The 17,493-nt window shown below is 43.6% G+C and overlaps 1 protein-coding gene across 1 annotated transcript in view; it reads right to left on the bottom strand.

The window, feature by feature from the left end:
- The window catches only part of NXPH2 (neurexophilin 2), a 183,829-nt gene extending 168,892 nt beyond the window's left edge, over positions 1-14,937 (bottom strand). Inside the window, exons 1-2 of the mRNA XM_040358045.1 lie at positions 14,840-14,937; positions 14,573-14,722 (exon numbers count right to left, since the gene is read on the bottom strand). Of these exons, the coding sequence (XP_040213979.1) occupies positions 14,573-14,623 (51 nt within the window). The 5' untranslated portion in view covers positions 14,624-14,722; positions 14,840-14,937. The remainder of the gene's footprint in view (positions 1-14,572; positions 14,723-14,839) is intronic.
- Between the last annotated feature and the right edge of the window lie 2,556 nt (positions 14,938-17,493).

Below are 17,493 nucleotides of genomic sequence, written 5' to 3'. Positions count from 1 at the left end.
GATAACATACATTTCTCAGGCAAACCCCTCGCTCCCACAGAGCTGATTGTTGTTTGATTGGCCACCGGAAAGCCTCCTGTCCTGGAGGCGACTTGAAGTTGCCTTGTAAGTTGCCTCATGATTCATACTCAAGTCGTGTCCAAGTTGCCTCCCAAAGTCGTGCTGGAAGTTGTGTTGCCCCTGTGTGAACACACTTCCTGTCCCTTTGTGTCTACACTCATTTCACCATTGTATCTATGGGGGCAGCCATGGAGGCTGGATTTCAGACATATCACATATAACATTTTGGATTAATGTGATTACTAATTTACACAATAAAGCAGTGGTGGAACCACCAGCATACCTCCCAACTTTTTGAGATGGGAATGAGGGACACCTATTAGCAAAAGTATGTAGGTATAGGACACCCCTTATAGGAGAATTATACCAAAACATTATTAATTAAACCACCCATAAGTGATTTTTTTTTTTACCACTACTATTCCTTTAAACTGGCTTTTGAAATCTACAAATGCTGCAATTTAGAAATTGGATGGAAGGTTTAGCTCTGGGAAACACATTTTAAAAGATAAAGAGTTCCTTTTTACTATACATCTATATAGATCAGACCAAAATGAGGGACAGATGAGGAGGAATGAGGGACAGAGGGACTTTGTGTCAAATCAGGGACAGTCCCTCGAAATCAGGGACAGTTATGAACTATGCTACCAGGGTTGCAAATGTCGCACTTGCGACTGAGTCCCGGCATTCTGCCACTGTGGAGGGGCCCACAAGAGCCCATACTGTGGCTCCATGGCTGCAGTTGTAAGCAGAGAGTTTCTGGTACACTCTCTCAAAGGGGTGGTTCACCCTAAAAACTACATTTTCTTATTCCACTGCCCCCCCACATTACAATCCGATTAAGGCTCTTATTATTTTTTTCATGCTGTACATACCTTAGTACAGCATATTCACCCGTGCATCCGGGTTGCGAGTCCCGCGGGAGTGGGCGTTCCTCACATGTCGGTGATTGACGTTTTGCCCAAAAACGAGCTCCCCCCCGTCGCGTAAGCCGCGTCACGGTTGGCGAAAGGAGCCGAGCGGCGAGTCGCCGCTATACTGCGCATGCGCATCGCCGTTCGGCTCCTTTCGCCAATCGTGACGCGGCTTACGCGACGGGGGGGAGCTCGTTTTTGGGCAAAATGTCAATCACACACATGTGAGGAACGCCCACTCCCGCGGGACTCGCAACCCGGATGCACGGGTGAATATGCTGTACTAAGGTATGTACAGCATGAAAAAAATAATAAGAGCCTTAATCGTATTGTAATGTGGGGGGGCAGTGGAATAAGAAAATGTAGTTTTTAGGGTGAACCACCGCTTTAAGCCTCGTACACACGGCCAGTTTTCCCGACGGGGAAACTGCGAGGAGAGCTTTTGGCCGGGAATCCCGGCCATGTGTATGCTCCTCGCAGTATTTCAGATGGAAAAACTGCCCAAAAAAACGCCGGACAATAAAAGAGAACCAGCTCTCTTTTTTCCCGCCGGGAAAACCAGCGGACTTTTGCCCGGCGGTTTTTAGTAGTTTTCCTATAGGAAAAACTGCGATGGAGCATACACACTGCTGGGATTCCTGACCAAAATTTCTCCTTGCAAATTTCCTGTCGTATAAAACAGCCGTGTGTAGGGGGAAAGACTGACCGAGCAGGTTCTCGGCTTTCCCCTCGGGATTTCCGACGGGAACTTTTCCCATCGGAAATCCCACAGGTGTGTACGGGGCATTACACTGCCCAGACCCAGCACTGACATCGCTGTCCCCCCACACCTCGCTTCATTTTGCCTCGCCTCACACAGACGGGAGAGAATCCAGAACTGGATCTGCTCCTCCTCCTCCAAGCCCTCTCCCCTAAAATGGTTTGGCTTGAAGAAAAGGTGGCAACCCAACCCAAGACAGCAGGAAGGGGGCCTGCTGCAGAACGTGTGTAAGGGTCCCACTGCAGGACCATAATAAAGGGCCCTGTGATGGAAGTAAAGGGCTCCGAGATCAGTGAGATCAATGGTTTCTTGCAGCGGGGCTCTGAAGGTTCTAGTTACAGTGACCTCTGCAATAAAGATAAGGTTCTTTGTGCTTTTTGTTAATGACACGGGAAGCAGTGGCGGCTGGTGCTCAAAATTGTTGGGGGGGCGCAAACGAAAAAAATAAAAAATATTGCAGCCTTACTGTGCCCATCAATTGTCACCACTGTGCCATGCCATCAAATGCAGCCACTGTGCCATCAATTGTCACCACTGTGCCATGCCATCAAATGCAGCTACTGTGCCATCAATTATCACCACTGTGCCATGCCATCAAACGCAGCCACTGTGCCATCAATTATCACCACTGTGCCATGCCATCAAATGCAGTCACTATGCCATCAATTTGCACCACTGCGCCATACCATCAAACACAGTCACTGTGCCATGCCATCAAACACAGCCACTGTGCCATGCCATCAAATGCAGTCACTGTGCCATGCCATCAAACACAGCCACTGTGCCATCAATTGTCACCACTGTGCCATGCCATCAAACGCAGCCACTGTGCCCCTCAATTGTCGCCGCTGTGCCCTTTAATTGTCGCCACGTTGCCCATTGTTGCCACTGTGCATGTCACTGTGCCCTTTAATTGTTGCCACTGTGCCCATTGTCACCACTGTGCCCATTGTTGCCACTGTGCATGTCACTGTGCCCTTTAATTGTTGCCACTGTGCTCATTGTCACCACTGTGCCCATTGATGCCACTGTGCATGTCACTGTGCCCTTTAATTTTTGCCACTGTGCCCATTGTTGCCACTGTGCATGTCACTGTGCCCTTTAATTGTTGCCACTGTGCCCATTGTCACCACTGTGCCCTTTTCGTCACTGTGCCCTTTGTCACCACTGTGCCCTTTGTCGCCTCTGTGCCCATTGTCGCCGCTGTGCCCTGTAAAATTTAATAGAACTTACCTTTCTGCTTCCATGTCCCTCTATGTCTTCTCCCGCCCTCAATGACGCTTCAGCCTAACAGGTTACCGTAAACCAGAATAGGCAGATCTGATTGGCTGAGACGGCCTTCAGTCTTATCCAAGGAACGCACCGCACCCCCCGTTCGTTCTGAGGATAGACATCCGGGAGACGAGGGCTGTACTCGGAAGAGCCGCTGGCTCTGATAGGCACTTCTGCTCACCCAACCAGCTGCCGTTATTCAGGTAACCGGCTCCCTACAGTATGTCCGGCTATCTGAATAGACCAGCGGCAGCTGGCAACAATAACATACATTCATGCAATGCAATACATGAATGTATGTTATTTGCGAGAGGGGGGGTGGTGTTGCAGCGCCCTCTATAGACGGCCGCCATCACTGCAGTTAGTAAAAAGTAAAAACGACATTTTAAGCAAAATAAAAATTCTTAAAGGGCCCGTTTTTTTGTGTGACTACAGGAGGGGGGGCAGCCCCTATGGACGGGCCGCCACTCACAGGAAGTGACAAGGACACTAGACATGCACAATTCGTTTTGTTACAGGGTGGATACAATTTTATGAATTTTGAAAAAAAATAAGATTTTTTTTTTTTTTTTTTTATAAATCAGATTTTTTGATTTACAGTAAAGCCAATTTTTTTTTTGGATTTTTTTTATCAAATTTCTTTTAATAAAATGCTTTTGGAGCAATAATCCATCTAAAGATAATTCTATTCTTCTTTTTAAGCTACATTAATAATGTAGTTTATTCAGCATGAAATGTATCATGAGGCTGTATATTCTGCAATATTTACATTTTTGGTAAACTCATGCAATGAATCAAAGCTCTGCAAGCCGAGATAACATGCACTGCATTGATCCATTCACACAATTTCACAGTAACCATGAAATAAAACAAATTTCAGGAATATTCCTTTATCCCGTTGATTGGTAAATCTATGTACACTACAAACTGTATGATTGCATCGGTTCTGATATTGCTGTTTTATTAACCTGACATATTATTATTCTAAATAGGAAACCTTAATTTTGTTTGTAAATATTAAACATTCTAATTACCAGCAAGAATAAGTTCTTACATTTAAAGAGCACCTGTCATTTCAGATCCATCATGACAGCGCCTGATAGCGGGCATCCACCTGCTGCTGCCACGTCCCTCACCTTGTTGTGTCACTGCCGCATCACCAGCCATCCCATTAAAGTGAATGGGACTGTCGATGAGTCAACAGTGGGTCAGAGGAGGAGCCTCGGCCTGCCCTATACCACCCCAACCTGCCCTATACCACCATAACCTGCCCTACACCACCTATACTGCCCTAAAACCACCCTAACCTGCCCTTTACCACCCTAACCTACCCTATAACCACCTTAACCTGCCCTATACTACCCTAACCTGCCCTATACCACCCTAAACTTTCCTATACCACCTTAACCTGCCCTATAACCACCCTAACCTGCCCTATACCACCTCAGCCTGCCCTATGCCTTCCTAACCTGCCCTATACCACCTCAGCCTGCCCTATTCCATCCTAACCTGCCCTACAGTCCACAACTACATACACTATTGTCAAAAGTATTGGGACATCTGCCTTTACAAGCAGACCAGTCTTAGTCCGTAGGGTTCAATATTGAGTTGGCCCAGCTTTCGCAGCTACAACAGATACAACTCTTCTTGGAAGGCTGTCCACAAGGTTTAGGAGTGTGTCTATGGGAATGTTTGATCATTCTTCCAGAAGCGCATTTGTGAGGTCAGGCACTAATGTTGGATGACAAGGCTTGGCTCGCGATCTCCACTGGAATTCATCCCAAAGGTGTTCTATCGGGTTGAGGTCAAGCCAGTCAAGTTCCGACACCCCAAACTTCCATGTCTTTATGGACCTTGCTTTGTGCACTGTTCCCACAAAGTCACAAAAATGTCTTGGTATGCTGACGCCTTAAGAGTTCCCTTCACTGGAATTAAGGGGCCAAGCCCAACCCCTGAAAAATAACCCCACACCATAACCCCCCCCTCCACCAAATGATTTTGACTAGTGCACAAAGCAACGTCCATAAAAACATGGATGAGCAGGGATTCCATTAAATGGGATGGGGATGCCATTAAAGTTCATGTGCGTGTAAAGGCAGGCATTCCAATACTTTTGCCAATATTGACCCGGATTCACAGACACTGGCGCATATTTATGCCGCCGTAGCTTATCTCCTTTACTCTACGCCGACGCAGCGCAGAGAGGCAAGCACTGAATTCACAAAGCACTTCCTCCCAAATCTCCGCTGGGTTTCTCAGGCGTAAGTCGGCGTAAGTGGAAGTGGGCGTGAGCCATGCTAATGAGGCGTGACCCCATGCAAATAATGGCCCGAGCGCCAGACAGATACGTATCGCCAACTGCGCATGCGCCGTCCCGTGGGCGCATCTCAGTGCGCATGCTCACAATCACGTCGGAACAACTGCCTAAGATACGTCGGATCACTGCCTACGGCGTGAACGTAACCTACGCCTAGTCATATTCACGTCCTACGTAAACATCGTAAAATACGTCGGCTTGTGTTCCCTGGTGCAGCCCTTTGCATGGATGCTGCTGAGTTACACCTCCTTTATGGGGCATAACTTTACGCCGGACTTATGACTTTACGCGCACTGCGTCGGACGGACGGACGGACGTTCGTGAATCGGCATATCTCCCTCATTTGCATATGTGAATAGAAAATCAATGTGAGCGCCAAATACGTCCAGCGTAAATATGCGCCCACTCTACGTCGGCGTAGGCAAGTTACGTCGGTCGGATGAAGCCTATTTTCAGGCATATCTTAGTTTTGTGGGCTCGGCACACAGATACGACGGCGCATATTTGCACTTACGCGGCGTATCTCGAGATACGTCGGCGCAAGTGCTTTGTGAATCCGGGCCATAGTGTATAACATTACAACAAAGCACAACAAAGTTCAGGTTTACTACAAAAAAGGAGAGAGAGAGAGAGAGAGAGATATGATAGATAGATAAATAGATAGATAGATATATAGATAGATAGATAGATAGATAGATAGAGAGATATTAGGGTTGTCCCGATACCGATACCAGTATCGGTATTGGGACCGATACCGAGTATTTGCGGGAGTACTTGTACTCCCGCAAATACCCCTGATGCCTAAATAGAATACTTGACCAAACTACAACCCACCCACCCCGCCGCCGCAACAAATCTGTCCAATCCCGAGCAAGGGGGAGTGTCTATACGCGGCGCAGCGGGAACACTACAGCTATTCAAATGAAAGCTGTGATGTTCCCCGCACGCTGTTTAACCATGCGGCGGCGGCATCTAGGTATGGGGGGACATGGCTGGATATAGGGGGGACATGGCTGGATATAGGGGGGACATGGCTGGATATAGGGGGGACATGGCTGCATATAGGGGGGACATGGCTGGATTTATGGGGGACATGGCTGGATATAGGGGGGACATGGCTGCATATAGGGGGGACATGGCTGCATATAGGGGGGACATGGCTGCATATAGGGGGGACATGGCTGGATATAGGGGGGACATGGCTGAATATAGGGGGGACATGGCTGCATATAGGGAGGACAAGGCTGGATTTATGGGGGACATGGCTGGATATAGGGGGGACATGGCTGCATATAGGGGGGACATGGCTGGATATAGGGGGGACATGGCTGCATATAGGGGGGACATGGCTGCATATAGGGGGGACATGGCTGCATATGTGGGGGGACATGGCTGGATATATGGGGGACATTGCTGCATATGTGGGGGGACATGGCTGCATATGTGGGGGGACATTGCTGCATATGTGGGGGGACATGGCTGCATATGTGGGGGGACATGGCTGGATATATGGGGGACATTGCTGCATATGTGGGGGGACATGGCTGCATATGTGGGGGGACATTGATGCATATGTGGGGGACATGGCTGCATATGTGGGGGGACATGGCTGCATATGTGGGGGGACATGGCTGCATTTGTGGGGGGACATGGCTGCATTTGGGGACACATTTAAAAATAAGTATCGGTATTCGGTATCGGCGAGTACTTGAAAAAAAGTATCGGTACTTGTACTCGGTCCTAAAAAAGTGGTATCGGGACAACCCTAATAGATATCATGCAGAAAGATTGTACTAGTATGTATTACATTGGTACCATGTAGCTATAAATATGAATGCCATACATTGAATACTGCATCATAACTCGCCATGTGAAAATATGATACGCCATACAAGCCAGTCATATCATATGAAACGGGTACCGCTAAGTCCTTCTTTTTGAATGTTCCTGTTAAATCTAAGAGCATGTTCTTGTGTTCCGTGTGCAACTCATCCAGCAGCAGGGAGAATATCCAACAGTTATACGTAGAGAAGGTAAACAGGACCCTATTGTCCGGGATTCTGGCAGTATGAAAGAACTGTGCCTCTTATCGCCGGCATGCAGCTCTCTAATTCATTGCTTTGCTAAAGTGGCGGAGAGAGGAAAGAAGAAAAAAAAAAAATAATATATAAAAAAAAAGACAGAGCTACATAGCGAGCACAATCCAGAGAAGGATTAATATTTGACACACGCTTTTCTCAGAAACTAATCAATCAACTGGTGTAGTCGTAGGAGAAATCGCTTCTTAAAGAGGCTGTTTAATCTCTTCAAGGTTTACTTCATTCCTGTATTTATTTATATCTCCGTCCGGCTCTGTAAGTGTGACTACAACATTAGGATACGAAGCGGCGGGGTACCGGCGAAACTTTGACAATGTGCTGTTTTTAAGATAGTCCGTTGGGGCACTTTTTGCAAAGCTCATGCAAATGAAATCCCTTATGTGGCAATTTAATTGTGTTTCTGCGGCTGGACTCTACTCATAATCTGACTTACGGGATGTATACAAAAAAGATTAAATGTGTGTATGGGTGTATATGTGAGTACGGTTATATGGGGGTTATTTACTAAAACTGTGGAGTGCAAAAATCTGGTGCAGCTCCGCATAGAAACCAATCAGCTTCCAGGTTTCATTGCCAAAGCTTAAAGTGGTTGTAAACTCAACCACACAACTTGCACCTACAGGTAAGCCTAGATTAACCACTTGAGCCCCGGGTCATTGTAAAATGACGGCTTCACGGTGGCTCTGAAAATCCAACAGGACGTCATATGACGTCCTGGATTCCTCCAGCCACTGGCGGGCGCGCAAGCGTTCCTACGGCGGCGCGCGCGCTCCCCGGCGCGTCCCCGAGATGCCGATGCGCGTGCCTGGCGGTCGCGATGTCCGCCAGGTACCCGCGATCGGTAATGACAGAGCAGGGACGTGGAGCTCTGTGTGTAAACACAGAGCTCCACGTCCTGTCAGGGGAGAGAGGAGACCGATCTGTGTCCCTTGTACATAGGGACACAGCATCGGTCACCTCCCCCAGTCACCCCCCTCCCCCCACAGTTAGAACACAATACAGGTACACATTTAACCCCTTCCTCACCCCCTAGTGTTAAACCCTTGAATGCCAGTCACATTTATACAGTAATTAGTGCATATTTATAGCACTGATCGCTGTATAAATGTGAATGATGCCAAAAATGTGTCAAAATTGTCCGATACGTCTGCCATAATGTCGCAGTCCCAATAAAAAAATCGCAGATCGCCGCCATTACTAGTAAAAAAAAAAAAAAAATTAATAATAATAATAATAATTCTGTCCCATATTTTGTAAGCGCTTATTGCGTTTTTTTTTTTTTACCAAAAATATGTAGAAGAATACGTATCGACCTAAACTGAGAATTTTTTTTTTTTTTTTAATTGGGCTATTTATTATAGCAACAAGTAAAAAATATTGAATTTTTTTTCAAAATTGTTGATTTTTTTGTTTATAGCGCAAAAAATAAAAACAGCAGAGGTGATCAAATACCACCAAAATAAACCTCTATTTGTGGGGAAAAAAGGACGCCAATTTTGTTTGGGAGCCATGTCGCACTACCGCGCAATTGTCAGTTAAAGCGACGCAGTGCGGAATCGCAAAAAGGGGCAAGGTCCTTAACCTGCATAATGGTCCGCGTCTTAAGTGGTTAAGCTAATGGAAAATTCCCATGCAAACAGAAAATTCTCTTGCAAAGTCAACAGGTTATTTTCCTTTAGTAACTCATCCTCAGAGAGCCAGTCCTAATTTCCTCTGAACTATCTATCTATCTAGGGATGGGGTTTGGGTTTGCTACTACCAAAAGTTCCCTTGAAAGGTTTCTGGGCCAGAAACAAGGAAACACCTATAATGCAGAGTATAGCCTTTGCCCCTTGTCAATTGAGTTACAAGAGTCAATGTTATGGAATGGATAACCCAGCCTCTTATTTATAAAAGAATGTGCTAACAGCCGCCATATTGTCAGCGTGTTGGGCCTGTTAGGCAGAGCTGGCAGTTCTGTGTAGGGAGAGATACTGCTTTTATTTTCCAATTCTTTTATTTATTATTTTATTTTAGCATTGGTAAGTGACCCCCATGGCAGTGCCCATCTTTCCATGCCTATCGTACTGTTTATTAGTCAGAACTGAATCACACAATTGCCCTCTTCCCCCACCCCATAGATCTCAATGAGGTTTGCTGCAAAGTTCGCAAACTTTGAACTTTGAGCATGGTTCGTAAAACTGTTCAAACATATTTTTTATGGATGAACTGGATGGACTTGTGTCTTTTTTTCAACCTGACTAACTATGTTCATCAATTGAACCCAGGAAGATTCCCTCACTGTCTATCCATCGTTCATCTGTCTGTCTATCATAGTTTCACAGTTCTTCCTAAACTGTTTGAAAAACGTTATACTTTCTAGGGGTTGAAACATCCTAAATATGAAGCTCTACAGCTGATCAATAAGAGGGGGAATTGCCAAAGATCAACATAAATGCAATTTTCTTTACATTATTTGCATTGTTTAATGTCAGTGTGAGCTTCCATGGATGCTTAACCACTACAGATCCGCGCTATCGTCAAAAGACGTCTGCAGCGCGGACCTGAAGTGCAGAGTGGACGTCTTTAGACGTCCTATTGTTTACATTACCCGCGCTGCTGGGGGGCGCGCAGCGGGTAAACACTGTCCCGGCGCATCGCTGGGAAGCCGATGCGTGTACCTGGCGGCCGCGATGTCCGCCGGGTACACGCGATCATCGGTAACACAGCAGGGACGTGGAGCTCTGTGTGTAAACACAAAGCTCCACGTGCTGTCAGAGGAGAGGAGACCGATCTGTGTCCCTTGTACATAGGGAAACAGCATCGGTCACCTCCCCCAGTCACCCCCCTCCCCCCACACAGTTAGAACACACCCAGGGAATACATTTAACCCCTTCCTCACCCCCTAGTGTTAACCCCTTCCCTACCAGTCACATTTATACAGTAATTAGTGCATTTTTATAGCACTGATCGCTGTATAAATGTGAATGGTCCCAAAAGTGTCCGATATGTCCGCCGCAATATCGCAGGCCTGACAAAAAAAATCGCAGATCGCCGCCATTACTAGTACAAAATAAAAAATAAATCATAAATCTATCCCCTATTTTGTAGGCGCTATAACTTTTGCGCAAACCAATCAATAAACGCTTATTGCAATTTTTTTTAACAAAAATATGTAGAAGAATATGTATCGGCCTAAACCGAGGAAAAAAATAAATATATATATTTTTTTAAAAATGGGATATTATTATAACAAAAAGTAAAAAATATTGTGTTTTTTTTTTTTAATTTTCTGTCTTTTTCTGTTTATAGCGCAAAAAATAAAAATCGCAGAGATAATCAAATACCACCAAAAGAAAGCTCTATGTTTGGGGGGAAAAAAAAAAATATAATTTGGGTACAGTGTTGTATGACCGCGCAATTGTCATTCAAAATGCGTCAGCGCTGAAAGCTGAAAATTGGTCTGGGCACGAAGGGGGTTTAAGTGCCCAGTAATGAAGTGGTTAAAGGCAAATCAATCAGCAGAGCCTAAAGGAGCCTGGGGGTTTTACAAAACTTTCCGTATGTCCACTATCAGGCAGCCATCTTTGGTGGTAGACCATTGGGGCACTATATATAAAGGGAAATAAAGCCTGCCTCAAATAGATCATCCATTTCGGGTTTTTCCCCCTGATATGGCCATTTGAATGGTGAGAAAAGGGGTGGAGTCTATATAGAGGGATATTAGTCATGTCTGCCTAGCGCTAAAGAAACAAATACTGGGCCGGATTCAGATAGGAGATACGACGGCGTATCTCCGGATACGCCGTTGTATCTCTGAGTGCGGGCCGTCGTATCTATGCGACTGATTCAGAGAATCAGTTACGCATAGATTTCCCTAAGATCCGACCGGCGTAAGTGTCTTACACCGTCGTATCTTAGGATGCATATTTACACTGGCCGCTAGTTGGCGCTTCCGTATAGTTACGCGATGAATATGCTAATTAGGTAGATACGCCGATTCAGAAACTTACGTCCGGCCGGCGCATCTTTTTACGTCGTTTACGTTAGGCTTTTTCCGGCGTAAAGTTACCCCTGCTATATGAGGGGTATCCTATGTTAAGTATGGCCGTCGTTCCCGCGTAGAATTTTTAAAAATTGGTCGTTTGCGTAAGTCGTCCGTGAATGGGGCTGGACGTCATTTACGTTCACGTCAAAACCAATACGTCCTTGCGGCGTACTTTGGAGCAATGCACACTGGGAAATTCCATGGATGACGCATGCGCCGTTCGTGAAAAACGTCAAATACGTAGGGTCACAGTTAATTTACATAAAACACGCCCACATCATCCCCATTTGAATTAGGCAGGCTTACACCGCCACACATACGTTACACCGCCGTAACTAAGGGCGCAAGTTGTTTCTGCATACGGAACTTGCGCCCTAAGTTACGCCCGCCCATAGATAGAGCATTCTATCTGAATCCAGCCCACTGTCTTCACTGGTAGGCCACAATTGACCAAATCTTCTTAATTTGCCAATAGCCATTAGTGAGTAGAAATATATTATTAATTAGTTATAATTAACTAATGACATGAGGGCATATATATATAAAAATACAAAGAAAAAATCTAGAGGTCATGCTCATAGTGACCAATCAGGGTTTCCCTTTTATTGCCTGTAAAATATAGAACTGGAATGGGATTAGACACTATAAACAAGTTCTACACTTTCGCACACTACCTCTTTTTTCCCCAGTTTTAAAGCATACTGTATGAGTTTTTTGTTTAATGAATATCAGCAACACATAGGACCATTCCAACAGCCTACTTTCCTAAAATGCTTCAAATGAATGTCCCTAATGCAAGCACATTAGTTCACTATAGTATGATCATCTAGATGCCATTAGTGTGGATGATACCACAAAGATAGTATCACCAATACCATCCCTGATGGTATCAGAACCAGAGCTTTTTTTCTCAGAAAATAGGTGCAGGAACTCGACCACGACCCCATTCAGATTTCACAAACAGTAGAATGGTCTTAAAAGGGGCATTAAATACCAGGATTGCATTACATACAGAGTGCAGAGTTCAGGGGGGTTACACACAGAGTGCAGAGCTGTCACTTGTAAACACATAAACCAGACTTCTGTGTTTACAAGTGATTGTGGTGAGCAGGCACCAAAGGGTCTGAGCCAGAGGTGGTGGAACTGAGTTCCCCCAAGTTCCCCCTGAAAAAAAGCCCTGATCAGAACCAAGCACCCCGGTTCCACAAAGCAAGAGACCTCCCCACTAAGCCACCACGTCTCCAAGGACAAGAACTTTATGATTATTACTATTAATTCATAGTATTTAGTATTTACAGAAAAAAAACAGTAGACATAAAAACCCAACAGACAACTGTTTTACAAGACCAAAATAGCAAATACAGACACAACGCTTGATGTTAATTAAAGATTTGAAAACAGATCATAAATGTAGACTGTATAACGTCTTTTTTTATTAAATCAAAGAGAAGGGTACCACCACCAGCCAATCAAAATTATTTTGTTCCTCTGACTTTAATAATGTGAAACCTGATTAGCTGCAGTGCGTTTCTTCATATTGCACAAAGCCATTGTTGCTCGTGGGATCTTAATAAATACACCTGATAATTCTAATATGACATATACATCTTGCATCATTTTATCTTTTAATCCAATACAGATAAATATCAAATTCCGTACTTGCTGACAACTTTTCTTGTTATATTGTGTCACATCCAGATATAAGGCCAGATACACGAGTACGGCATTAAATAATTAACTAACAATTTTTTTATTAATTCTTTCATGTTCCTTATAACAGTGGGCTCGCCAATTGTGACGTTTGATTTTTTTGTATTTATTTTCCTTATTTAGTATTATTATCCTCAAACCAGACAGAAAATGAAATGCCCACCACAGGTCTCCATAATGTTACCAGACATACTACATGATGTCCAACTTCTGTAGTGAAAATCACATTTATAAAATGAATCAACAAGCTTTCTAAGTACATCTCAGCAGAAGTCAAACAAAAATTTCAAAATTGAAAAAATTCAAAACTTGCACAACTTTATTACACCTAAACCATATTGCAATGCACTACATAGCATTACTCAGTTTTAGTGAGTTAACAGAAGCAGCGTTAACCCTCAGGTTAGCAAATTACATCTATCCATTTATAGAGAAAAACTATATGCTGCAGCAGAAGACTTGTAAACATGGGGGGGGTATATATAAAATATTAAGGAAAAATATACACTATATAGCTATAGATATATAGATCTATATCTATCAATCTATCTATCTATCTATCTATCTATCTATCTATCTATCTATCTATCTATCTATCTATCTATATAGCTATGTATAGCTATATATATATATAAATATATAGCAGTAGACTTGTAAAAATGTGGGGGTATATATAAAATATTAGGGAAAATATACAATATATATCTATATATCTATATATATATATCTATCTATATATATATCTATCTATATATATATATATATCTATCTATATATCTATCTATATATATATATATATATATATATATATATATATATATATATATATATATATATATATATATATATATATATATATATATATATATATATATATATATATATATATGAAAAATAAATAAAAATAATAATGCAAATATATATATATATAGATATATATCTATATATAGATAATAATAATAATAATAATAATAATAATAATAATAAATATAAATATATATATATATATATATATATATATATATATATATATATATATATATATATATATTTAAAAAATCCCCTAAATCTGAAGGAAGTGAGTTCAGATTCAGTACTATCCATCACTTAAATGGCATTCATGCATCTCAAATTCATACAAGTGGTAAAAATATTTTTGATAAATATATTTGATACAAAATGAATTACATACTAAATATTGGAATATATGGAATATTTACAAAGTTAAAGCCATATTTTTAATATCAATTATTTAACATATTGGTCTGTTGGTATTATTTCCCCTTTTACGTTAGGGGCTGCATTATTCTTCATATGAATTTTTTAAAGTCAAGTAAGATTTTTTTTTTTTTTTAAAGTGTCAATTGAACAAGTTTCATTTTTTTTTTTAAAACAGGCAATAATAAAACTTACCAAATGAAGAAGACACTTGACCAGCAGAAGAGAAAATAGATGTAGCTCCATTTTTTGCAGTCAGGAGTCTCCTAGATAAATTCTTTAATCTTCATTCTTTACCATAATGACGTTTAATGGGACTCGTTATAAGACACTTATCACGACAACCTAAAAACAAACGCAACACTTGTAACTAGAAAGTAATAATATATGAAACGATCCTCTGGCGTGCAAAATACAGAGGTCTCGCTAAAAAAGCATGCAGAATCTCTAAAATGTAATTACCATGTTCTTGGGATTATGATTCATTTCTGCTTCCAGTTCCAATACAAAAGCGGAAGGTGTAAAAGATTCCTTTGTCAGTGGCAAGAATAAAATTCATCCAACGTCAGCTTTCCAACTTTTCCCCCAAAAAAACTAAAGGTTTTTTTATTTTTTATTATTATTATCTGTTTTGCTAGCTAAAAAGATTCATTGTCAGGGTATTTTCAGGCTCTTTTTAAAGGGTGTTTCCAAAAAGGTGGGCTCTTTTCAGCAGGATGAGACCTAGAGAAGCAGCTGGGTTATAGCAGAGTATTAGAAGAACAGGATTTAGCTCTTGCATCCAGTCTCACTCTAATGGCTAGGCACACCTCCAAGCTTGTAACTGGCAGCAGGCTGGTCCTCTGTGCAGAGCGGTGCTGGGGACTTGGATGCTACATAGATCCAGAGAGTGTCACATCTGACTACAGAGCTGCACAGTCTGACTGCTGCTTTGCTATGCACTTCTCACTTTTTAATTCCCCTCTTAGTCCATGCTGGAGTCTACTGATTAACTGGCATGTGCGGACTGGAGCTGCGCTGTCTGGAGCATCGTGCTCCTGGCAAGGCTGTGATTGGACAACCAGCTCTGCTATGCCTCAGATTGACCAGCTATTGATTTATAGATTTGGCTACCTTGTATTTAAAAAGAAAGAAAAAAGTAACACGAGTTTAAAAAATTAAATCAATAGGGACATTGAATTCATTTTATATACCGTATTTATCGGGGTATTGCGCGCTCTGGCGTATGGCGCGCACCCCTAAAGTGGACCTGCATTCCTGTGGAAAAAATATTTTTGTACTTACAGTTTTGGTGTCTTGCGCGGCGTCCATCGGCGGCCTCGTCGGGTCCGGCGTCCGTCTGCGGCTTCGGGTGTCCTCTTCGTCGGGTCCGGCGTCCTTCTGCGGCGTCCTCCCCGCTTGTTTCCCGCGCCAAGTTTGAATACTGCGCCGGCATATACTGAGCGCAGTACACTCGTGTATAATCGGGCAGGCTCGGCTACTCTCGCGCTCACGTCCTGTACGTCCAGGACGTGAGCGCGAGAGGAGCCGAGACTGCCCAACTATACACGAGTGTACTGCGCTCGGTATATGCCGGAGCAGTATTCAAACTCGGCGTGGGAAAGCAGGTATCAGCGTATATCGCGCACCCACGATTTTGCCCTGATTTTCAGGGCAAAAAAGTGCGTGGTATACGCCAATACGGTATATATATCTATAGATATATCTATAGATATATATAGACAGGGCTTTTTATTCAGCTGAAAGTTGGTGGAACTCAGTTTCACCACCTCTGGCTCAGGCTCTCTGCCTACCACTATCACCTGTAAACACAGAAGTCACCTACTGTACAGTAGAGGTACTAGAGCTGGATGGGTGCATCAGCTTAATACAGCAACAAAGGTAAGATATGTGGACGATGCTGAAGCTTTTAAGGAAGGGGGGTTGCATAGAGAGGTCAGAGCTGAAGATGGGTGAAAGTAGGATGCAGAGGTAAGTGGCTGTGGAAGAAGGCTGAACTCTGCACTCTCTTTGTAGTGCACCCCCGAACTCTGCACTGTATGTAATGCACTCCTGGTGTTTAATGCCCCTTAAGACCCTCCCACTGTTAGTGAAATCTAACCACACTATTAAAGCAGAGTTCCACCCTAAAAACAAAGGGGCAGATCCACAGACAGAGTACGCCGGCGTATCTACTGATACGCCGGTGTACTTTCAAATTACCCGCGTCGTATCTTTGGTTTGAATCCTCAAACCAAGATACGACGGCATCTGGGTTAGATCTGACAGGTATACGTCCTCGTACGCCTTTCGGATCTAAGATGCAATACTTTGGCGTCCGCTGGGTGGCGTTCACGTCGTTTTCCGCGTCGGGTATGCAAATTAGCTATTTCCGTCGATCCACGAACGTACGAGCGGCCGGCGCATTTTTTTACGGCGTCGCTAGTCGGCTTTTTCCGGCGTATAGTTAAAGCTGGTGTTTTGCGGCGTATAGTTAGATTTTCCATGTTAAGTATGGCTGTCGTTCCCGCATCGAAATTTGAATTTATTTTTTTGGCGCAAGTCGTCCGTGAGTCAGGATGGACGTAATTCACGTCTAAGTTAAAAAAATGACGTTGTTGCGACGTCATTTAGCGCAATGCACGGCGGGAAATTTAGAAACGGAGCATGTTGCCTGAGGGCCCGACGTCCTCTAGTGTGCTCTGTGCTCACTGCCAAACACTGTGGAGCTCAATTGGCATTTTCCATTAAACACCAGAATTGGCAGGTCCGCCACTGGTGCCCCATGCTTTTCACAGATGAGAGCAGGTTCACCCTGAGCATATGTGAAAGACGTGGATCTAGAGAAGCCGCGGAGAACTTTATGCTGCCTGTAACATCGTTCAGCATGACCGGTTTGGTGGTGGGTCAGTGATGGTCTGGGGAGGCATAGCCATGGAGGGACGCACAGACCTCTACAGGCTACACAATGGCACCCTGACTGCCATTAGGTATCGAGATGAAATCCTTGGACCCATTGTCAGACCCTACGCTGGTGCAGTGGGTCCTGGGTTCCTCCTGGTGCATGACAATGCCCGGCCTCATGTGGTGAGAGCATGCAGCTAGTTCCTGGAGGATGAAGAAATTTATACCATTGA

This window comes from Rana temporaria, chromosome 6 (genome assembly GCF_905171775.1).
Source record: "Rana temporaria chromosome 6, aRanTem1.1, whole genome shotgun sequence".
NCBI lineage: Eukaryota > Metazoa > Chordata > Amphibia > Anura > Ranidae > Rana > Rana temporaria.
This window is presented reverse-complemented; position numbering and strand designations above follow the sequence as displayed.